Consider the following 25691-nt stretch of genomic DNA (forward strand, 5'->3'; position numbering starts at 1 on the left):
CAGGAAACATGAAGAGAGGCAAAGCAAAAAGGAGAGGGATAGAGACAAAGAAAAACATGAAGCAAGAAATAATGAGGGGGAGGAGCTAGAAGAAGAAAGACAGATGAAAAATATAACTTTAAAAGAGGACAGCGGGTGGAATGATATATGCAGGAGAGATTAAACTAGAAAGCTGAACTGGGAGGAAGAGAGAGAGAGAAAGAGAGAGAGAGGGGAAGAGAGAGAGAAAGGAAGAGAGAGAAAAGAAGAGAGAGAAGGGAAGAGAGAGAGAAAGGAAGAGAGAGAGAGAGAAAGGAAAGGAGAAAGAAAGGAAGGAAGAGAGAGGGAGGGGAGGAAGAGAGAGAGAGTGATGAAGAGAGAAAGAGAGAGAGGGGGAAGAGAGAGGGGAAGAGAGAAAGGAAGATAGAGAGAGAAAGGAAGAGAGAGAGAGAGAGAGAAAGGAAGGGAGAGAGAAAGGAATATAGAGAGATGGAGAGGGGGAGGAAGAGAGAAAGGAAGAGAAAAAGAGAGAGGGGAAGAGAGGGAGAAAGGGAGAGAGAGGAAGAGAGATAGGAAGAGAGAGAGAGAAAGGAAGAGAGAGATGGAGAGGCGGAGGAAGAGAGAGAGAGAGAGAGAGAGGGGAAGAGAGAGAGAGGGGAAGAGAGAGAGAGAGAGGAAGAGAGAGAGAGAGAGAGAGAAGTAAATGGGAAGAGGATGTGTGTGTGTGTGTGTCAGTTTGTGTATGTGCAGACAGTGTAATGAAATAACCATGTGATGTGTCATAAACTTGATATGTGTCATTTATCTTCCCCACAGTAACCAAGCTGCAAGAGAAGTACGGCAGCGAAAGACCTCTCTCGTTTGACTCATCCGTCGACCGCCGCACAGCCTATGCAAACTCTCAGAGTCGCTCCCTTAAAAGTCTAGATTCCAACGCAAGCAACAGGCCGAGCAGGTACAACCAAGATCGCTCGGCAAGCGGGTCACAGCATCCTCACAGGTCATCGGGTGATTTCACCTCTGCTGGTAGATCGGATAGCTTTGGAGGCTATCCAACGGGCAGCGGCGGAACGCAAGATACCAAGCCTTCATCACATCATCACCCAACAATGTCTCATATACGCACTGGAGCTACATCGGATGCTCATGCCCCAGGTAGGCATCGCGGTTTCCAAGATGATCGGGTAAAAATACCGGGAGATTTAAAGCGCGGGAGCACGGAGAGCGGGTACGGGAGTTTGGACAAGGATAAGATCAGGCGTGGAAATTATATCGGATCAACATCGGGAGACTCAAACCCAGTGAATGCTATACGGGATAAATACCTTGTCAATCGGCCACTTTCAACAAGTAATGGTGATGCTGCTTCCAGAACAAGCTCATATGGGGCACGGGCCATAGCGACCCCTCCGACATCTGTAAGTGATAGCCTAGCTAGAGCACTCCACAGTGGATCAGAGTCGGAGGACTCGGAATCTCGGGCCGCTCGCATCGCACGATACAAGGAGCAACGCAGGCGGGAATTAGCGGAAAAATACGGTCTTGGTCCTTCGTCCAGCGAGGGTGAAACGCCCTCGAGGAGAAGATACTCCACCCAAAAGGAGGAAACCTCTCCAACTTCTGAAAGAGGGAGAAAACTGTCCAATGCCAGTGATAGGAGTTCTAATTTGGATGCTGTCCCGTTGTCAAGGAGACACCCAAGCAGGGAATCTCTATCCAGTATTACCGGTGAAGTGGAATCGATACATACTAATGGAAATACCTCTCAGGATAATTCACCAGCAACAACCCCAAGATTAAGGTGAGTGATATTGCAAGAAGTAGTTCTGGTTAAACATTATCCAGACTACCTAATTGATGTAGAGTTTTACTTTTAAGATCATTACTTTATATGGATAGATTAACAGCTTGTACTCTAGTTCTATTTTGTCTATATTTTAATTAAGATGCAGATAGAACCCCAGTTTTAAGACTACCCAGTGCAAGGTTTAAGTGTTACTATAGCCAAATATATGACACTACATGATAGTATAGCTCCAGTTTATATGCCCATAACAAAACTGTTTATTTGGAATAGGTATGAAATGTGCTGACATATTGGTATTGTACGATGTTAAGACCTGATATAGGAAAGGATTTTAGGAAAGATCACTAGATTATCATTTTTTTTAAATCTCATGATTCTTCTTTATTCTACCCTTTTGTAAAATGACACAAAAATTGATATCAGGCTTCCTTTTGGACTGCACTGAAGAGAAAAAAAACAACATCAAAATACTCACAGAATGCCTCTAAAAATGACTGAAAATAGATGTGTATAAATATGACATTTACATTAATCCAAACTTATATAAAAATGAAGTGGAACATGATCCATACATAGAAAATAGGAAAAGTAGAACATACCAGACCAAGAGGGAAACCAAGAATTGACTGGGAGGGAAACATCAAGACATGTAGTGGAATGGCACTGCAAGAGTACAAGTGTGGCAGAAAACAGAGATGTGTGGAAAATGATTGCAATCAACCCGAGCTGGGAGAAGATACATTGATAGAAAGATAGATAGATAGATCCAACATGGATGTACCATGGACCTACTATCCATGGATGTATATACATGTATATTCCAACATAGCCACCCTATCCTGACCCCAACATAGTCACATGACACCGTTACCTCTCCTTTGATAAATGTCAATCGGGCCATGCACACTAATTAATCTTAAGACAGCCGGAATACATTGAGATGAATAATGTATGTATGGCCTATACATAAAGGTGATCATTCATACAGCCAGTGAACCTCATATATCATGTCTGTATACCTGCCACCTCTTTTCATTTTTGTTACTCTCCTCTTCCTCACACTTAAGTTAACTTCTTTTATTATCCTATTTCTGATTTAAGTTTATACTTTCTTATCTCATCCTTCTTTTTCAAGCATATTTGTTAAGCATATTTTCAAGCATATTTTTCAAGCATATTTGACCTTTCTAACTATAATGTTATCTTCTGATGGTAACTGTCCACAAAATCATTGGAACAGTGCACGATTTATACAAGCCATACCGGTATCCCAAATACTGAATTTCTCCAAAAAAATTCATCACTTTCCATCTATGGTACTAAATGTATGTAGCCTCAGTTATTCTTTCCTTTGAATATATAGGAACAGATTTGATGAGACTTTCATTTACTTCTTCTACCTGATATGATGAGACATAAAAAATAGATAAACCCTATGAATTTAAAGAGGATGGATTAATGCTTTTCAGCTTTCCTTCGTGCCGGTTATTCAGTATTAAACTATCTCGATAATAGAATCTGCATGACATTCTACAAAATAAAGTAAACTGTATTCATGAAGCAAATTTTAGTCTAGGAGAGTGTGTGTCATCTCTCTTGACATTATAACATCATCAAAATCCTGAAATTCCTCCAAAATTAAGATGCAATCCCCGGTGCCAGATGCGTTATCTTCAATAAAAGTAACATGAATTTGCATCCTCTATCAGTCAGTTCTACTAAAGCCATTCATGTCAATTAATTTACAAAGATTTCCAGAAAGGAAGTCCATTTAGAGCAGGAAAATACTGCAGGGAATTAAATGTCAGTTTCTTCATATATGTTGGGAGGCAATTTTTGGGAAGGCAATTTTTGGGAAGGTATTATTTGGAATAGACTCTGACTCATAGACGGTTAAAGGATGTCCTCTCTGAGAGATATTTATAACCCCCAAGATGCGAGGATTTTAGCGCTTACCGGATCAATACTGCGTCTGAGAGATTGACTTGTTGTTTTTCTCACATTCCAAATCTCTAAGATCCGAGATCTGTGTTGGAAAGACCCATCCCACTTTCTTCAAACCTCCAAAGTGTGACCAACAAATTATCCTTATGGGTATGTACAGTTTTCCTATGTAGGGACTACGTGCAGGTCTTGGGCATGATTATAATGACATGCCTGTAGGCCCCCCCCCCCCCCACAAAAAAAAGTAATATTTGCCTCTATAAAATAAAAAGATATGACTTGGCTCAGCTGAGTCATATGCTTGCTAGAAAGTACAAAGTCGTCCCTTCATAAGAGATAGAAATTAATTTCCCAATAGGTTAAATGCCTGTATATTCAATAATGTCATTACATTTAATGTAAAGAATTTGGCATACAGGCTTCCAATACTAAAAAGCAGGATTGTCGCCAAGGGCAAAAAGCTTTTATGAATAGATGGATAGAGAAAAGAAGGTTTCATTCTCATTCTATTTCCATATTCATATTCTTGGCTCCGCAATACATTCAGTATCACCCTTTCTCTTGTAAATCCTGGCTTAATCTTTAATCCTATCTCCTATTGTCTTTTTCCTAAGTCATATTCTAGCTCATCTTATTCTTTTGTATATTTTTGATTGCTTTTTTCAATTTTCATTTTCATTTTTCTTGACCCTACTTTTTTTCTTCCTCTATATTATCACCTATTTTTTTCTTCTCTGTCTATTATTCCCTATATTTGCCTATATTGCTAAAATATATGTAAGAACCATTAGGTATTTTGCTATCTTTTGGTCAGGCCTATTTGTTATTGATTAAAATTAAAAAACAAACAAACATACAAACATAAAAACAAACAAATATTTTATATTTCAATAAGTATAATATTGGTCACGGCTACAGTGTACATTTTATTTTGTGTACATGTACAGTTAACACCTAAATTATTCATACCCCTTGTAAATTTGATGTTCCTTTTTTTCTTTCTGTTTCCATAACACACTAATGAAAGGCGGACTAGTTGAATTAGGGCCTTTGTTGAATACTTATAAATGTAATGCAAAGAACATCAGAAATATACTTTAAAAAATAAAAACCTTGGTAATGGTATGGACTGATTAATGATTTAGTTGTTCACTGCATGGACAAGTACAATGTAGGTCATTGGCAAGGTCGCCCCTTACCTTTCACATTCTTGTAGTATTATGCAAGAGATATATTATCCCTAGGTGAACACCAGATCCAAATGTCAAACTTAATACACACATGTCTATCAGTCTTATTAATTAGCGCTAATGAACCGCAGGTGAAATTTATCCAATTACATTTGATGTATTTACTCTGTTGTAAGGTACCCCTCAGTTACATCACATTCACTATTCATGCCCACGTACTTGTTACAAGGGCATGTCAAAAACACATTACACAACCACATATCATCGTTAAATAGTAATTATTGATTATTATTAATGAGCTCTGTCATCAGAAGAGAGTTCAAATATATCATGACCCTTTCAACCAACTTGTTCTGGATTCTGCAATGTACCATGTATACATTCACAATTTCATTGACAACTTTTTGACACAAATGATTAAATTGAATATTTTTAAAAACATGAATATAACCTTAGTGAGAAGAATTAGTGGAATAAACAGAGACCTGACTAGCCTGAAGAAAAAGTCGTACTTACTTTTTAATATTCAAGAAGGGAGTTATACTGTGGAAGCATATCAGTCCAGTCACTCTCTGAGTTGATCCCAATGTATACTGACTCTGTATACTGCCCTCTCAAGCTACAGTCTGGTTAGCTAAGTCTAAACAAACACTACTAGATCTACACTCAATTTAACAGACCAGTGAAAATATGTACAGGTTTGTTGATTTTTTTGTTTTTGTTAGTTCTGAAACTTCTGATTAATAATCAATGCACTTAGTGTACAAATTAGAAGTAAATTTGAATGTATTTATTTGCTAATAGGCATGTGTGAGGAAGATTAGCATCCATTCTATCTTCACTCATGTACAGTACACTGTACATGTATTTTCTTAGCTCCTATTTATTAGGATTTAAGTGTAAAGACTGCATTGCTGCATATATATTTAATTGAATGTATGTATATTACACTCATCTAACATTGTGAAATTTGTGAATATGTGAAATGTGTAAATATTACAAGTGCTCATAATCAAATACTTGAATGAAATCTCTTATGTGTCACATTTATATTAACTGATATGTCGGAATAGATTAGCAATTATCCCAATGTTCTTAGAACAAATTACACTCTACTGACTTCATAGGTATATTGTCGTAGGAACTAACAAGCATGTTTACAATCAAACTAAGGTTATAAATAAATTTATTTAAAATTTTGATTCATCAAATAGAGAAAAATTTGATCAATTCTGAATTTTGTATTTAAATGAAATATTTTTAATTGCATAAAAAAGTCAAAATCATACAAAAATAAAATGTCTTTCAGAACCAAATTATCACTGAGCTAACATGTTTTAAATATATCAATTTTTAAAAAATCCATCAAAACTTTGAAACGAAAAGAAAATTGCTACAACTTACAGAAATTTAAGTTGTAGCCCAGTTGAGTTTATTTTTCTTCAAATGTATCAACTAATTTGGAAAAAAGAAGATATAAAGGTCAGACTGTAAAGTGCTGATGAACTTTCTCTTTGGTCGTCAAGATAATTAAGCAGTCTAGCAACAACTTTATCAGTTCATTGGAGATGTCATGAGAAAGTCCTACTCAATTTCCTTGGCATATCTTAAGGTTCGATGACCTACAGATTATCTTGACAAGGAGAATGTCTAACCTTAACGCTGCCGACTCAGAATTCCTCATGGCATCTTTAATCTGTATGCCTATAGAGAATCCTTAACTTGGCAATGCCTCCATCCAACTTGTCTTGTTAGATGTTACTAATTCTCTCCCTGCACGTTTTCCTCTTCCCCCATAATCCCCGCAACACCAATATCGACCGTCCTACGGCAACTTCCTCCTGGAATGCACGTTGCGTTGCCGATCACCAGTCGGAAAGATCGTAGGGATTCTAACATCTCCACGGAAACGCAGGATTTTATAGAAGCGTTGGAGGCGTCCCGTGCTGCACGTAGAGAAAGGTAACGGAATGCAACCATTTAATATTCTGTATTAACCCATCTGTGATTTTACCTGAGAGCATGTGTAGTCAAGCACATCAAAAGTACATCTGAAATTTCAATTAGTCCAATTGATGGACTTGATGAACACAAGTTCAATAGGCGATTTTTGTGAAGTCTTTGTGAAGTGCCTCAATACAAATTATTTTATTCACCTGATAATAATAATAGTATTTCAATAGTCAGAATGCAAACTATATATATTAGGTGTTGCTAGGTAGGTCAAGCTATAAAGTTTGTCCTACCTGGCAACAATTAATTTATGCAGTACAGATTCTTTCTATTGAAATACTATTATTCTTATCAGGTGAATGAAATAATATGTATTGAGGCACTTCACAAATACTTATGCATTAAATTTGGTTACATTACGAAAATGGCCTATTAGTCCAATTGATGAACAATGTGCTATTTTCGTATTGTAACCAAATTTAATGCACAAGTCTTTGTGAAGTGCCTCTACACAAACTATTTCATTCACCCGATAAGAATAATAGTATTTTGATAGACAGAATCCGAACTGCATACATTAGTTGTTGCCAGGTTGGACACACATTATGGCTTGCCCTACCTAGCAACACTTGATATATGCATTCTGTCTATTGAAATACTATTATTCTTATCAGGTGAATGAAATAATTTGTATTGAGGGACTTTACAAAGTCTTATGTATTAAATTTGATTACATTACGATAATGGCCTACTGAATGTACAACTTTAGGCATGATTGGAGCTGTATATATTCAATGCAAGTGGATTCACCTGTACTCAACAAAGTGGATTTCAATTTTTTTAAACTAAAGAAAATATTTTGTGATATTTTTTTTTAATTTTAAAAATAACCAAGTCGTTTTAGATGGAAGAACATACCATATTGTTCTTTTTATGTAGATCCTCCAAAATAATAAAGAAACACATTTTAAATATATACATTGTTCACAGATGCCATCAAGGATGCATTTTATATTTATTCGTCATGAAACTTTGTTGATGCATTTGAGACATTTTCAAAAGATAAATTTGAGAAAAAACCTGAATACTCTGATTATGAAGTTTCACTTTAGTTAATTAAGGGAACATTAAGAGAGTGATATATGTTGATTCTAATTGCCTGAGATACATGTATTTGCATAATAATTGCTTGAAAAATAATCATAAATGTGCCATAATGAAATAATTGATGTACCATCTCATTAACATGTTTCGATAACACCATATCGCATGCTTAATTCCTAAAGAGCAGAAAGTATAGAGATGTTCAGTGACAATGCTAGTCCAAGATGAGTTATTGAAGATTACATAAGATACATCCTCAATTAATATTTTAAGCTGATTACTGAGCAGATAATTTGACAAGAGGCTCATTAATATAATGACAACCTTGTCTCAGCTACCTTACCGTATATTTTTCTTCATATTGAGGACATTGGTAAAGCTATCAACGATTTATTAAATTATTATCTACTTCCTACGTTACATCAATGATAAAATCAATTTGTTAATGTCTCTTTGAAGGGAAGGCCATTTTGCAGTGTATACGTGAATGTCCTTCCCAGCTGCGGTCTTTATACATTCAGCATTCATTGATACGTGAGACCTGGATGTTTTGTTTTTATAAATCTGGGGTCTTTATTTAAGAATTTTGGAAGGGGTTATTGGCTGCTGTTTGCTGCATTAATTTACTTGCCTACTTGCATACTAGCCCCATAGGTTGAAAGGGGTGATGGACCCATACCTGTTTTGTTTGGGCTTTCTTATAATTTTATGATTTTGTTCTTTTGAAGAAGAAAAATGCAAAATTCTAAAAATTCTAAAATGTATATTTGTGCTAGTGCTGTGAACTTTAATTGCCCAGAAGGGAAAGTTTGGTTTTAATTTTGATATCATTATGGAGTTGAAGTGATGAGGGAATTTTTAAAAATTTGTTCTACATATGTGTACATTAGAAGTGTCTCTCTCTGTCTATCTTTTGGTTTCTATGCCTTTCTTCCCAGGTCTCTCTCACTCCCTTGACCCCTCCCCTCTCTTTTGATATCACCCCATTTTGGGATTTAATTAGTCTTATTGAATTCAGATTAATTTGTAATTAACCTTTGCCTTGACTGCAGCCAACCCTGGAGCCTTCCAAGTAATGTCTTTTATGATCGCTCTCTGTGAAAGACAACTAGCTTAGAATGAGGGCATCCAGTTGACCGACGTCAGCCCATTATACTGATTTCTTTAATACTAGACTGATAGGCCCTGGACTATTAAACAATATTGTCTTTTGTGAATCCTCAAAAAAGTTGTCAGAAAGTTCGCAAGTGAGGAGTGTGGGTCATGTTGGTTGTCAGTCTCAAAAGGCTATGAATCTTACAATTACCTGTAAATGTCAAGAACAGTAATATTTTTGAAAACAAATTCTCCTAAATATATCACTGTAATGTGAAGACCAAATGACCAATCCTTTTCTCTTGGGACAGTTTCTCTGGGCTTTTTCTCTCTCAAAGATATAGGGTTATTGGATGAGGCTTGCAAAATGGATTTTAGGTGAGATTCAGGTTTAGGGGGAGGTATAATTGTATTTGGTCGAGTAAGGAATATTGTAAGTGTAGGATATTGACCGTGGAGCAATGTCTCTATAGCTTGTGTCCGATAGAACCCTTAACCAAACTCACACATCATGAAATTCTTCAAAGTATTCTGTATACCACCAACGGCTAATACAGTTTATAAACATTAGAACGCCATGATACATGACATCATTGCTGAATAAAGATTCCGAAAAGTAATTCCAGCCTGACCAAATACCATACAATAGGGATAAGAGTAAATGACATTTCAGACTACATTGAGGGTTGTGTCATGTACAAATGAGCTAAGTGAAACGCTAATCGAGGTATTTCCTGATGTAGTATACAGCATGGAAATTGCCGGGAATTACTTGTGTGAATTCTTGTCCATTAGCTCGGCATAAATGACATGCCCAAGCCGGCATGGGGCACAGAGTTTTGGCCGGCATCACTTGTAGGACCCAGGATAGTTCTCAGTTGAAATTTTGTCCTGGAACAGTTCGCAACAGTTTCTTTGAAGTGCAATACTTGGAAAATGCTCTCAGTGGAAAGGAATCTCTGCCATGACTTGTAAGTGTCATTTGTTCTAATCCATTTGAATCTTTTTCAACGCTTGTATATATCATGTACTAGTCTGATGTCTACAGGTGTAGCTTGCTTGTTCGTTCTGATACAGCTATTTTTATGTATTTATTATAATTTTTGTACCTTAGCATGCTTGCTCTAAATCTGATCAGCTGTGGCATTTAATTTACATTTGATTTGAATAGTTAACTTAACCAAAACAGATGTTTAAATGATAGTTTGCGGTCAAATCATTCTTATTATAACCTATCCTAACTGGGCTAAAAATTTACATATCAAATTTATGTAAATACATGTATAGTTTTGGTCATCATTAATAGAAAGTCTTCTTTCTTATAAAGTCTCTTTATATGATATGGCGTATGAACTCAAATAGTTATTTATAACTTTTATTGCTTCCTAATTTTAACAAGGAAATAACAGAAATACATTCATAGGCGTTTTAACTTCCATTTAGTTTATAAGTCAGAATCACAAATGTGAACAGAAATGGATGAAGGCAAATGGACTCAAGTACGACCTTTAAAATTACACTATTGGTTTCCAATGTTGTAGATGAACATGGAAGTTTCCCTTTACGTAATATAGTACACAAATAGTTTTACTAGTTTAAAAATCAATTTACATCCAACTTGTAAGAAAGTGAAGTGAGCAGTAAACAGACATTTTTAATCAGTCGACAAGGCCATGGAAACTGAATTCATGACAAACATGTGCAAGGACATCTGTTAAAGATGTAATCAACGTTGCAACTTTATATTGATTCAATTTCCTATTTTTCCACTAAAAGCTCTATCAGCAATATTTTTGATTTCAGGTTGAAAAGAGTATTATCCCTTTATCAAAAGAGAGCTATGAAATACTTGTTCTGGCATTGAAAATGTAAAGATTATAAGATTGTTTGTATCTTTATAAATGTGAAACATGAAGGCGCCCGTTGTCTAATAATTTTCATAATTTAAAAGAATATTAGAAATATATTTTGGGGGAATCACTCCTTTCTTAAAACAATTGTGATGATTAAAGATCATTGCAGCCATGCCCCCTTGGAGTATTAGATAATCAGTTTTAAAACTGTGAATATATTTTTAATCAATGTTTCAATTATAATTACTGAAAAGAAGTGCATGATTTTTTTGATCAGGAATTAGGTACAAGTTAAAATGTAAAAGATTGATAAAGGATGAAAACATATTTCATTTGTTTTAGAAATCTTTTTAAAAAGTTTGTATGATACATGTATAGTCAAATGCAAAATTGAAGTCCATTTTACAGACTGATCGAGAGAAAGAGAGAGAGAGAGAGAGAGAGAGTGTGTAAAGTAACTACAACGTTTTTTTTTTTTTTTTTCCCCTCCCATTCCACAATGGTACACATCTGAATATGTTATGTCCCCAGTGTTCTGATTTTCGTCATCTTAAATCTTTAGATTTTAATCTTGTTGAATCATTTTTGTGTGTGTGGTTATTGAGACACATTAAACAGTAAGGTCTTGCAACCTTTCCCAGAACTTCAGACGCACTTTAAAAGTAATGCAAAGTTTTGGGAAACGTTGAAAATTGGATGGATAGTAATTCTTTAAAATTTTGATATATTTGGATGCCCCTGTAGATGTATTATAAGCACTAGAAAATTTAGCCCCTAAAATACTTCTGCTTTTGAGAAATTGAATAATCAAAAATTTACCAGTGCTCCCGGTAAATTTCAAATATTCCAAATAGCGCCTAAGGCCATTTCATGGTAGCTGCGACCATGACAATCTCAGAATATGCAGTTCTGATATATTATTTCCAAATGGGAATAGTAAATCGGTCGATTGTAGTCAAGAAACATTGTTTTAAATCTAAAGCAATATCAGTCTTGAGAGGAAGCTTTGATTTGATTTGATTTGATTTGATAAGGTTTTATTCGAATATTCAACTATACAGCTGGAGGCTGATGCAAGTGAATTTACAAGGTAAAAATAATTCCATAGACATAAAAATATAATTTTATGCTTTAACACTTTTAAATGAACCCAGATATAAACAGTACATAGTACATAAATCATAAATAATGAAAACAATAATAATATTGAGTTCGGTTTGCATACTTGGATATGAAATAAATAGAAAATCAAAGGGTATAAGATCAGATATACAGCATAAAGAGTTTATTATTTACAATTTCATTACAGACTTGATTTCAACCGCGATAACGATCATTGAATATTGTAGGATCGCATATGCTTCCAATATGTTCATTTGAACAAAGTTCATGACCCCGTACCAAAACTTTGTATTACTTTTAACCTGACGCCTGCAGTACCGATACCACGCAATTAATTACACCTTTTCCTGCTGAGCTCGCAGTAGGTGTTATAAGTCCAAAGGGATCAAATTGGCACTCCTGTTCTGGGAGGACTTCCTTCAAAGGTGAACTTTAAATGAATTAGGTGAAACATTCAGAGGCGTAATCTGGGGGAGGTGTTGTTGCTTAAGTATTTAATTTTAACACATTTATAGTATTGATCTTTAGGAATTACATAATTTTTTGTTGGTATCAGTTAGTCTTGTAAGCATAATACATTTTATTCATACAGTGATCACAAATTGGCAACATTAATATTACTGTATGTAAGAAAAAGATATTATAGTTTGAAAACAGGTGTAATGATATATTTGCTTTTAAAAACAAATGTCTGAACATAAATATCTATGTACCAATATGACAAATGAACATGCCAATAGACCTTGAAGCAAGGGGGAGGGGTATTTTATGGTAGACAATGTTATGAGTTTCTTGTTAGGGAAAATTGATTTTGATTCAAAGATGGTGTTCACTGTGAATATGAGATACAGAAGGACTCATTGTATATATACCGGTATATATTTTTTAGAAACCTTATATTGAACTCTTTGATCATCTTTTCAAGTATGCAGCAGCATTTATTTCATCATTTCCGTGTTTGGGAAATAGAGTAGTTCCCAGTGGTGGTACATTGTGTAGAGTATGTATCACCATATAATGTATGGAAATTACAGAAAGGGAATTGACAGTTATAAAGGTTACTGGTGATGGAAAGCAGAAAGAGAAACAGATAGAGTAGAAGAAAGAGAGAGAGAGAGAGAGAGAGAGAGAGAGAGAGAGATAACGCTGAAGATGGAAGAACGAGAATCATACGATTAAAATACCACTACATTCCAGGCTAGAGCATGTGAAGAGCCAGCCTTGCCGAGGGGCTTCCCAGGACTGCATGCATCCATACATGTATGCGAGCTGGGCTGAATTCCCTCATGAATATTCATGGCCAGCTTGGTAATAAGGACAAAGGGGAGGGGCTTGGTTGAATGCAGAGCGAGTATCTCTAGACAATGGTACACATGGAATAGATTGGTGCATGGAATATTTGTAAATTGAACGAGGTAAATTCAACATGAATAAAGTTAGTTTTGAAATGAACATAGAGTTTAACTGGTAGCTACAGTAGTAGAATGAAAATGAGGATAAAGCTTACATGAATCTAAATGAAGAAATATGTGAGAAAAGAAAATGTTTGAGAAATGATTACTTAGAATGTCACGTAAGTGCTTTTTAAATTCCATTTTCATGCAAGAACTTCTTGGGCATACATGCATCCATATACATGTGACTGGGTAGAACTCCCTCATGAATATTCATTGGCCAGCATGGAAATTAGGACAAGGGGAGGGGTTTGGATGGATAGATGAAATGCTAGCTCCTCTAGACAATAGCACATATGGGGGTAGATTTTGGTGTGGTGGAAATTTGTAAATAGAATGAAGTAAATTTTTAACATGACATGAAGTATACATTCACTAGATTGAAGTTCTACGAGAAAACAATGTACGAGAACTGATGATATTAGAAACCATAATTGAGACTGAACTTTGTATATCGATTACATTGATGTTTCAAGCAAGACTTTGTTATTTTGATGAAATGGGCTTCCTAGGCATACATGTAATAATAATAATAATAATTATAGGCATTTCTATGGCGCTGTCTATCTAGAAATTCTATTCCGAGGCGCATTAATTATTACCCCGGCTTTAGCCTAGCTGCCATTACAGCACTCTAGCATTTCAAGGAATTCCTGCCAGCTAGGTACCCATTTACCTCACCTGGGTTGAGTACAATACATGCATCCATACATATATGCAACTGGGCAGAAAACCCCTATGAATATTCATGTATCATCATTGGAATAAGGTCAAAGGGGAGGGGCTTGGATGAATGCAATGATAGCTCTGCTAGACAATACTAAACATTGCGTACATGTAGATTGGTGCGAGGGAATTTTTGAGGTAAATTAGACGTGAGTAAAATTTGTTTTGTAATAGAGTATGTGGAGAGTCAAATATGCAGAAACTCGGAATGAAACATTATGATGCGCTGTATATTATTTTCATAACATAATGTAACAAGCTATTTTCATACATTTTTAGCATCTTGTCCTTTTATCAATTGTTTTATTTTTTTGTTTACTACTTAGACATATGATTGAAATACAAGGAAGATTTCCAACACTTCTGTGGTAGAGACATATATACAGCTTTATAAGCAGAGAGAGAAAAACAGGGGTGGGGTACTTAAGCAAATCATGAAGTAATAAATATGATTAACCTAGTGTATACTACATTGCCCTTTTCATCCATGTGTGCAAAGGCTTGGCAAATGGATAAGTGATAGAGAGTGAGAGATCGAGATCGAGAGAGAGACAGACAGAGAGAGACAGAGAGATGGAGAGATGTACAGAGAGAGAGAGGGGGGATAGATAGAGAGAGAGAGATGGAGAGATGTATAGAGAGAGAGGGGGATAGAGAGAGAGAGAGATGGAGAGAGAGAGAGAGAGAGAGAGAGTAGAGAGAGAGGAGGGATGGAGAGAAAGAGATAGAGAGTGAGAGAGAGAGAGAGAGATGGAGAGGAAGAGATAGAGAGTGAGAGAGAGAGGAAAGAGAGAGAGAGAGAGACAAAGAGTGAAAGAGTGAGAGACAGAGAGAGAGAGATGGAGAGAAAGAGAATGAGAGCAAAGAGAGAGAGAGAGAGAGAGAGAGAGAGATAGAGAGAGAGGGAGGAGATTGGATTGGAGGGTGACCTGATCAAAGAACTGGTATCCATGAGTGACCATGCGTGTCATTTTTATCACATGACTGGTATCTTCTGAAGATATTAACTAATTATAATGAGATGTGTTGAAGAGGATGTGTTTGCAAATCACAAGGTCCTAGCTTTGTATACATACATTGCATACATGTTATGTATATTCTATCCAACATTGAAACTGAAACAATTTTAAAGCTTGTTATATTTTGTAAGATGCAATTAATAGAGATATTCAAGTACATTTAGCTGATTTACTGATCCTCTGTCAGATGATTTATTATATTCTTAACTCATCAAGTGTATATGTCACCTTCTATTCGAAATGATTCCAAATTAACTCCTTGGAGAATGATTCTATATGTACCCAATGTCCTTTGGAACTGGGAGGCTCCTGTATAATTCAGCCTATGAGATCACTCAGTTGTCAGAGGGTTAAACATGGTATGAATATCTCGTCCAGGTACCTTGTAGATAATTTAAGAAATAAAAAAAATATTGTGGTTATAAAACTTAATTAAATTCATCCTGTGATTTCATTTTGGTCATGATTGTCCTGAAGATATTAAAGCTTATAGCATAAAACAAATACATTTTTGATAAAAGACGTTTCCTAAGGTAACTATTCCTTTAGCCTTTGGATATTCCAATGAAGGTCACTGTAGAGTTGCTCCCAGTCAAACACGAGATACCGAATGACATATCTAAACAGCCAATATTTATTTATCAATAGCAGTGCATGGTTTTGGTCTGGCTCTAGCACGCACCATGTGTTCTGTACGGGAGATTGTGGCAGAGCAGATCGCCAATGGAACAACCAACACCACTTTCCAGCTATAATTAGACCTTCTCTAGCTCTCTCTCTCTCCCCATCAACCCTAAGCCCTTGGTTGCTCGTTAGTGAGTCCAACGTGAAATCTAATTTTGCGTGGTATCCCCTGGATATCGCCTCCGTACGGCGGGGAACATGCGTGGGCCAGGTGATGCAGTGAATTCTAGGCCAATTTTGACTCAGCGTGTCGGAGTGTAAATTGTTCCACCACATAGCATGTTGGGATTTTATTAGTCATACACTCAGGGTGTGCGGATCCCCCTCCGAAAGGTTCACGTTGGAGTTTGCTCGAGAGTTCGAGTTTGAGAGTGTTTACCAACTCTGCACATTCGTGGGGCTACATTACAGTTCAACACAAGGGATCCGTGTGCATGTTTATCAATCGGTATAAACACTAATTGTAAGAGACGATTTGAGCCCTTTGTGGAATCTATCTTGGGATATAATGGAATCTGACGAAAGTGATGAGTAAGTATGGATAGTGGATACATAGCTTGAATACTGCAATAGTTGTGTTTGCAACTCAGGAATGGAATAAATGCCAGGAATGTGCGTGCAAGTGTCAGGGTAACATTTGGAATCTGATCAAATTGTCACATCCAGGGTAAAGACGCATTTATACAACAACAGGCATGAGGCAAGCTGGCTATAAGGCGTGTCATGAAGTGGGTTGGGGGCAAGGGGGCAGGAATAGGTTTAGGTCAGGTTTAAACACACAATTTGGAACCTCCCGCATTTTATGGTGTTGATATATCTGTGTAAAGTTTGAGTTTCATCAGAATCCAAAGCTGTTGTGTGTGTGTGTGTTTTTTTTACAACAATACTCTGGCATTTAAGAAATCTTTCCCACCGGGTACCCATTTTACCAAACCTGGGTCGAGAGTAGCAAATGAAGATTAATGTCTTGCCAAAAGGCATTGGACTGCAGGGCTAGGATTCAAACCCTCAACTCCTTATCTCAGATCAAATTTTGTGCATTATACAACCGATTACAAGCAATATCTTTAAATGCTATTGATTTCCCTCATTCAAATAGAAATATGAGAGTCTAATCTTCATGTATACCTGTAAATTGAGTGAGTTTTCCCTTCACTGTGTTTCTTACATTAACATTAAAAGCCAAATGCAGGCATATACATTAAGCATTTGGTAGCCATGCACATGTGCACTGAATATCAGAATGAATCTAATTATAAAAAGGTGATTTCATTAGGCAGTATTCATGGGTTATTGATGGGTAAATCTTGTTTCCATGGTAACGATGACCACTATTTGATGACAGATGTTCCTGCGGTGCTGTGTTGATTTACCATGACAAATGGCCATTTATTGATCTCCCTACATGTACATGTATGTTTGTAACAAACATCTAGGAATGTCAGCTCAATAGTTATTTTTTTGTTATGTTTTTTCTTGTTGTTGTTTATACTAGTTAACATGCCTCCTGAGTCAAACCATTCATAGCAGGTCCATGGTCTAACCCAGAGCAATATCTTTAAATGCTATTGATTTCCCTCATTCAAATAGAAATATGAGAGTCTAATCTTCATGTATACCTGTAAATTGAGTGAGTTTTCCCTTCACTGTGTTTCTTACATTAACATTAAAAGCCAAATGCAGGCATATACATTAAGCATTTGGTAGCCATGCACATGTGCACTGAATATCAGAATGAATCTAATTATAAAAAGGTGATTTCATTAGGCAGTATTCATGGGTTATTGATGGGTAAATCTTGTTTCCATGGTAACGATGACCACTATTTGATGACAGATGTTCCTGCGGTGCTGTGTTGATTTACCATGACAAATGGCCATTTATTGATCTCCCTACATGTACATGTATGTTTGTAACAAACATCTAGGAATGTCAGCTCAATAGTTATTTTTTTGTTATGTTTTTTCTTGTTGTTGTTTATACTAGTTAACATGCCTCCTGAGTCAAACCATTCATAGCAGGTCCATGGTCTAACCCAGAGCAATATCTTTGCAGTTTTATTGTTCATTCATTCTTGTGACAGAGCAAAATGGTTTAGTGGCTCATTCACTTGACTCTCAATTAAAAAGAATATAGGTTCAAATCTCTGCTTGATAATGCATACACCTGTCCTTATAAACAAGGTATTTTGTGTGCAGTTGCCTCTCTCCATCCAGGTGTTAATTTAGGACCGTACAGAATTTATTCCTTGAATTGAAATGTACTGTGTGCTGATCATATATGACTGCCAGAGCAAAAGCTAGCCCAGGAGGGTAATAACCTCCAAAGTTCCAAGCCTCTTGAAATTACATTTGTCTGGATGTTACCCTCTTTACTTTACTTTAATCCAACAATTGATGTTGTAGGTTTAAGCCTGTTAATTCATCGATCCAGGATTCTTCCATGGTTACTGCTATTTGTGAAGGGAGGAGATTGTGTGCTAACATGAGACAAACAGACAACCCCTGGATATATTACAGTTATATTAAACATATTTCAACATTGTGATATTTGCCCAGAATGGTTTATTATTACCATATCATTGTTACCTTCAAGCTTAAAGTGCGCTGCTATTGTCAACGATGTTGATCGAGCCAGCATTTAATAGAGCGATAAAAGACCACCTGCTTTGCATAACAGGAGATTAAAACTAAAGGGGATAATTTTCGACCATGAAATCTTTATGGCCTTATTAATGTTTTAATCAATATTTACCGTACAAACGAACGGAGAGTCAACAGGGGTGTTTGCCAATTCACAGCCAGTATATCGTGTTCTGTGTAGCTCTCCAGATGTTGTCATATAACGCATGCAGTGACTTAACCTTTGAACACACTGCAATGTATTTTTTATTTTTAAGTGGATGGATATGTGTTATAGTCGATTGAGTGATACAAATTTTAGAATATTTCCATTTATGTAAGTTCCCTATAAGTAAAAAAAAAAACCCAAGTAACAAAAGATTACAAATAAAATGAATAAAATAAAAACTTAACAAATATTGTAAGTGTGATGCCTCCGTTCTCTGTACTATGAACAGATGCCCACCCAGCAGATGTACATTTTTTTAAATGCACACTTCAAAATGTTGACCTTTACTTCACTAAACCCGCCTGTTTCAAGTCAGAAGTTCATGTACCTTTTAATAGAGTTAAGAAACTTCTTGCTCTGAATAGATTATATTCACTTCTAACACTGCCAAAGTAATAGCTCTTTTATTAATTCTGCTTGTTATTTCTTTCTTCTTTCATTGCAAAACCAAAAGGCAGAATGAAAAACCTGATTGATTTGTTTTTGCACCAAGATTGAAACAAAAAGTTAAAGATGGAGTTTCTTTTAATTTTTTGTTCTTGATCCAGGTTACGTCGTTCTGAGACTGAGGACACTTCGGACGCGGCAGACAGGCTCATAGCCAGGCATCGCAGCAGGAGAAAGAGCAGTGTAGACAGTTCCAGTGATGTCTTCGACTCCCCTCACAGAAGTGGTAGGGCTCGAAACAACATATTCTTTAAGAATTCATTTTAGCACCTCTTGAGCAAAATGTTTTCCTTTTTATATATTCTGCTAGTAATCCTGTGGGTGAAAAGAAAATATAAAGAAAATTTCTAGTACTATTGACAAAAGTTGCATTTGGTTATAAGTCATCTTTTTTTTTGCATAAATCATTGTGAAAGAACAATTAATGAACTGAGGACATGAAGTAACAAAATGAAAGTATACATGTTCCTTTAATGCTGATAGATTCAAACAGCAAAATTAACAAACCTGCAGATTTTTCCCTTTTTTCAAATATGTTACTATCAAATAATCTATATACATCATCTTAGATTGTTTTAACTTAATAAGGGTATCTGTATTTTCCCCATATTGTTAAGATAAGTACAGTCAAAAATTATACATTGACATCTCATATATCCAAAGAACTTTGTCATTCATCTTGATTACTTTTTTAAAATATGTAAACAAAATTTCGAGATAATAAGTCGACCCTGGATACCCTATCATCTAGCAGAGCTGCCAACTAGTACGGATTTTCCGTAATTGGTACGGAAATTAACGACCATTACGGAATGTTGTCTCAAATTACGGATTTAAAAAAAAAAAAAAAAAAAAAAGATTTTTTTTTTTTTTTTTTTTTTTTTTTTTTTTTTTTTTTTTTTTTAATGAATTAAATATGATTTATCGTAGCGAGTGCTGTGAATAGGAGCCATTTTTCATGATAAACTGTGTTGTGATGACCTGAAATTCAATACTTAACATCTTTGTGTGAGTAAAATCACCAAAAATTTCAGATAATCATGCGTCCGCGCAGTGTTGGCGTGTCGTTTTTTTAGATTCATAGCGCCGCATAAGAAATTACTGATTTATACCCCAAATTACTGATTTTGAGCCTTGTGATTACTGATTTTCTGTTCTGGAGGTTGGCAGCTCTGATCTAGAGATAACCATCAATAAAACAATTTTTTATTGTTACTACCGGTACTTATATTTATATTTAGGATATACAAGTAAATAAACAGTGGGGAAAATTGGATCATTATCTATTGAATTTTTCATGATGGAATCACGATTCTCCCATCCAAGATAATTTACTTCACACCACCATCCCATTAGTCAAGCCATCCATTTCTCTTTCTTGATGAAGGAAACCCTGATTAATCAACCAGATGTAATTATTGGTCTCGATCACCAGATTCAATGTATGTAGTAAGAGCTAGTCAAGCTGTTACTCAATCACCTTTCCATCAAGAATGGTTTTACAAATGAGGTTCTCATTGCAGCCGTATAGTACTTCAGCTGCAATGAGTAGCTGTTTAGGTTTTCCATGAAGTTTATCCTTTAAAATATGAACGGGGGGGGGGGGGGGGGGGGCTGACATAAACACTCACCCTTTGGTTTAAACCAAGAAGAAATGAAGAGTGATATTTCCTCCAGAAGATGAAATTTTGCCTTACTGTGTATGCAAAGTTCTAGTGAAAAACTTTAAAAGAAGGCAAAACTTCTTGTGTGACCAGTACTCAGTTTGCTTGAAAATTCATAGCTGTTAATATTTTTCAAATATTTCAAGATACAGATATAGAACTCAGCCACTTTCATTTGCTTGATATTAGAATTCATGTAAGATTTCTAATACAATATTAAGCTGGAAATATTGATTCTTTACAAATACATGTATATAGGTTGACACAGGTCAGTTTACGCTCCATCTTATTGACATTTTCTCATCTGACCTCGTAGAATCAATACATAATGTAAACTCAAGCTTAGACAATGTAAACACAAATCTGTTTGATTTATGGTAGCCATAGGTCAAAATGGTTGTCTCCAGATGTCTATAAGTTTTTCTTCTACATATCTTTATTGAAATATGACTAATTAAATACCTCTTTCACAATGGAAATCTGACTTTACACCAATTCTGCACCAATTCTGCACTGACCAAATCTTTTTCGTCTAGGTTAATGTATTATTTTTGGTTAGTCTGCTGTTGGTGTGATATTGGTCTTGTTGGCATGGCTAGGGTATATCAGAGACAGTCTTTGTTGTTATATGATCTATGGGTGTTTCTTTTACAGATCAATTTAAGGTTATGTTACAAACCATTGTTTTTGGCAACAGGAACAAGGTGGGTTGGGAGGGGAGTTAGAAGTATGATGATCAATTTTGTTTACATGATTTTGAATAGAATTCAGCACCAGAAAAGTTTTTCTTTTTCTTTCTGGATCCAGGAATAACTGGATTTTTGTTAAAATTAGATTACATGCATTTGATAATCATTTCCTGTGATGGGAGAGGATAGGGGGGGGGGGGGGTGGGAGAGAGAGAGAGAGAGAGAGAGAGAGAGACAGGGAGACAGAGACAGAGAGAGATAGAGAGTGATTGAGAGAGAGAGAGTGATTGAGAGAGAGAAAGAGAGAGAGAGAGAGAGAGAGAGAGAGAGAGAGAGAGAGAGAAAATGGTCGGGTATGTGAGTGTTAGAACTTGGAGATGGAGAAGAGAAGACTAAAACATGTGATTTGAACATGTGAGTTTGAAACATTATTTGTGAGAGGAAATAGCATGTTTCCATCTAGTCTTAAGGGAATTGCTTGATGCCTCTAAAACATCTTGTCTGGTTTTACTCCCCAAACTCCCTTAGCCCTTTCCTGATCCAATTATTAGAGACTCTAATAAAAAGGGCCCTGTTTCGATACTTGAACTATAAGAGGATTACACAGAATGCCACCTATATTGAATTATTAATTTGAAGATTGTAAAGGTCGATGCTGCTATATTTTGTACCCGGTCTTGTGGTTTCAGCAGATTCTTTTTGCAAAGCAGTTTTTGATAAATATATCTTCACTGTTTAATTTGAACTAAGGGATGATGAACATATTTTGGGAACAGGAAATTTGATCAAGATATTCTCAGAGTTGCTGTAAAATTCCAAAAAGGCTTTTTATTATAATTACAATGACTTTAAATTCATTTATAAAGTGCTCTTTCTCATATTGAAAGGTTTCAAAGAAGTGTAGAGTTAAAAAAAATACTAGTATGAAGCGTTTTGGAAATTGTCTTTTAAAAACCTAACAGAAGAGAAAGGAAACAGATGGAGGAGATCATTCCACAGTCATGTTGCAGAAAGCCTGAAATGTATTGTCACCATCTTTATTATTTACTTGTTATAGTTTTGTTATCAGCCATGTGCTTTCAGACACAAATGGCATTAATATAAATAATAACAATGTTGCCATGTTATAAACTTTGAAGACTCTATATATGTTCATGTATCTCTATTCGATTTTGAGTAAAGATTTACTGCTATTCATCCCTACCTTTGTACAAGATTACAGACGTCAAACAATAACAAGCAATTTTTGTTCTCCCTTTCTTCGAATTCAGGTTCTAGAGGTCGCCATGATGACTACAGTGACTCTGATTCAGTGACAAGCTCAGCCTCTGTCGATAGACCGAGCAGGCGACACCTCAAGTCTGATAGATCAGATATCAGAGAGAGCAGGAGGCAAGATACTCGTAAGTATTCCAGAAATTTGTTTTATGGAGGACGATGAACATTATTAGTTATGCATGAAAAATGCAGGTTAATTAAGTTAGAAACTTTTGTAGAAGGTCACAGATATTCTGTTAACACAGGAATTTGTTGTATTATTTTTTACTAGCAGATTTTACAAGCACACTCATGGGTGACCAATATTTGGTCTGGGGACAATTTCTTTGGTCTTTATTTAGTCAAAGATGCTTAGGGTTGTGATTGGGTTCTAGAGGTGTCCTGGTCGAGTGGATATGTCACCGGATCTGCCAATCACAAGGTCAACGGTTCAAGTTCCGCCGGGGCACTAATGTCCTTTGGCAAGACATTGAGCTACATTTGCCACACTCAATCCAGGTGATGTAAATGGGTACCTGGCAGGAATTAATTCCTTGAAATGCTAGAGCGCCATAATGGCAGCCGTGCTAAAGCCAGGGTAATAATCAGGAGCGCCAGGAGTGTGAAGTCTGACAGACATGAGCGCTATACAAGAACCCACTATCATTATTATTATTATTATTATTATTATTATTATGTTAGGGTTAGGTAGCGTTTTGGTTGAGGGTTGAAATCAGGAATTTTGTCAGTGTTGGGATATCAAACAATTTTCGCCATGGCCTGTGTTACAGAACCCGCTCAAGATGAAGGCATCTGGAAAATGACTGTGTGATTGGAGTGATCACAGTGTGAGGGTCATCACACTTTTAATATTGACTTTAAATTAGATCCAAGGAACGCCTTCAATATTACACACACACCAGGCCAAGGTATGGGGGTATATATACGTAAGATATTACTCCAGATATGATTTACAAACTGCCTTTAATACCATGATCTAAAATTGACTGATTTTTATTCCATAAATGCATGCACCCACCCCCAGTATCGGAACAAGAAGCCGGGGATAGTATTAGACACATGATAAAGAACATAAACAACCTATTGGCGGCGGCAACCAAAGACGACCCCAGTGTCGACGTTAAGATCAATTTGATCAAGCTCAAGGAGGAGGGGAAAAACGCTGATGATAGCGATAACGACATTGACGATAACATCTTTGATATGGAAGATTCAATCGTATCAAAAGATTCTGGAATGGGTGAGATGGTGTTTGAGAAGAAACTTTTGGTGATGGATAAAGATGCTCAAATAATGGTGGCGGTATCCTCTAAACAATTCATGTATTTAGCCATCTGATTTTCAATTGAACATGGGCAACATATACTTCTCTAACTAACTGCTTATTGGTAGCGAGGGTACCTTTAAGGTATGGGTAATTCCTTCATTTACTCCACACTAGATTGGTTACTCACAAGCTTTCTGGACTTCCACTAGAAGTTACCATACTACCAATTCTATGATGTGTATGTTATCTTTGCACACATTTCTCTTAATGCACCTATTCTAATTTGCACTTTGGTGAGCTGCTGTTACATCCACCTTAACCGCAATAAATGACATAAAGGTATATATATATTATCATCCTACCCACCCAGCTGTTACAAAAGTGAAGTGTAATATTGGAAAATAGGAAAGAAAACACATAGAGGGACTAAAATGTATTGGTTAACAATGTTTAAGTTGCTTGGACTCCTAATAGGAAAGTTACAAGTAAAATCATTTTAAGCTATTTTTAATTTTCCCAATTATCTTTTTATTTGATTTAGTATCAGTAACTCGATTTCAGGTTAAGGCTGTCTTTAAATCGATAGAAGATTGGTATAGTTTGTTGAGGTAATCAGAAGTAGATTGAAGGGCTTTGAAAATGACTTTCACAATTGAAACGAGGATGTTTGAATATGAGAGAGTTCCTTTTCCATTCAAGTTCATAGTTGCTTAGTACCTTACAAATATACTGAATGCCATGTACGGCAATTGCTTACTTGACCTTTAACCAATGTATCTGAGGAAGTTGAAATACATGTACACATGTATATGTACATGAGGTATTTTTGTGGGACCTACATGCCTAACATTGCACCAATCAGTGCTAATTGGCTTTATAGAACAAGAAGGGATTACAAATTTGATTGAGCAGTCATCAACACTTTTTGCTCATTTATGGAAGTGTTATACAACATGTACTCCTATAGCACATCCAGCTATTTATACATTTCTGGGTTATTGTTATTTTTATGTCTGTAAACGTGTAATCTCCCCACCCCAAACCCAAAACATAGAAACCTGGCGCAGGCGCGGATAGTCAGGTATCTATCTGTAAACAAATGGCACCTAGCTCAGAGCACAATGGATTTCTAATGCGATGCAGAGTTAATTAACCTAGATATGCCAAGGTTGGGCATGACTGCACAGATTTCTTTTCCAGGAGTCTCCCAGTACTTGTTAGGTATCAGCTAAGGGAAGGTTGTGTTGGTATGTTTTCTTGTACCATGACACAATGACACATACCTAATCCATGATGCTTATATAAGGTCATTTTATCCATTCATGTAAAGAACATGTTGTTGATTAATTTCCCTTTTGCATATATGTAGCAGCTGCATTTCAGTTGTTGCCTATATAAACTTGGGTGTTTGAGTGCAACAAGTATAGCCCTGGCTTATGATTATTTTAACAAAACATATACCTTAATTAATCCTGTTTTTTAAAATTTCAGATACCAAGGTGAATATTTGAATACATGCACTAGCGCTTTACTAATTACCATTGTTTCCTATTCACTTCATAACAG

At 36.0% G+C, this 25691-nt stretch overlaps 1 protein-coding gene across 3 annotated transcripts in view; it reads left to right on the plus strand.

Moving 5' to 3' along the window:
- Positions 1 to 25691, plus strand: part of LOC105436999 (serine/arginine repetitive matrix protein 2-like) — a 68607-nt gene that overhangs the window by 34131 nt on the left and 8785 nt on the right. The window contains exons 4-8 of one of the 3 annotated variants that reach the window (XM_030973734.1): positions 796 to 1780; positions 6793 to 6882; positions 19329 to 19453; positions 22852 to 22983; positions 23883 to 24098. In XM_030973734.1, coding sequence (XP_030829594.1) covers positions 796 to 1780; positions 6793 to 6882; positions 19329 to 19453; positions 22852 to 22983; positions 23883 to 24098 — 1548 coding nt within the window. Of the gene's footprint in view, positions 1 to 795; positions 1781 to 6792; positions 6883 to 16382; positions 16462 to 19328; positions 19454 to 22851; positions 22984 to 23882; positions 24099 to 25691 lie in introns of those variants that run through there. The other 2 variants (XM_030973735.1, XM_030973736.1) reach the window with 2 other exon arrangements.

This window comes from Strongylocentrotus purpuratus, unplaced genomic scaffold, assembly GCF_000002235.5.
Source record: "Strongylocentrotus purpuratus isolate Spur 01 unplaced genomic scaffold, Spur_5.0 spur5_scaffold_7, whole genome shotgun sequence".
Classification (NCBI taxonomy): domain Eukaryota; kingdom Metazoa; phylum Echinodermata; class Echinoidea; order Camarodonta; family Strongylocentrotidae; genus Strongylocentrotus; species Strongylocentrotus purpuratus.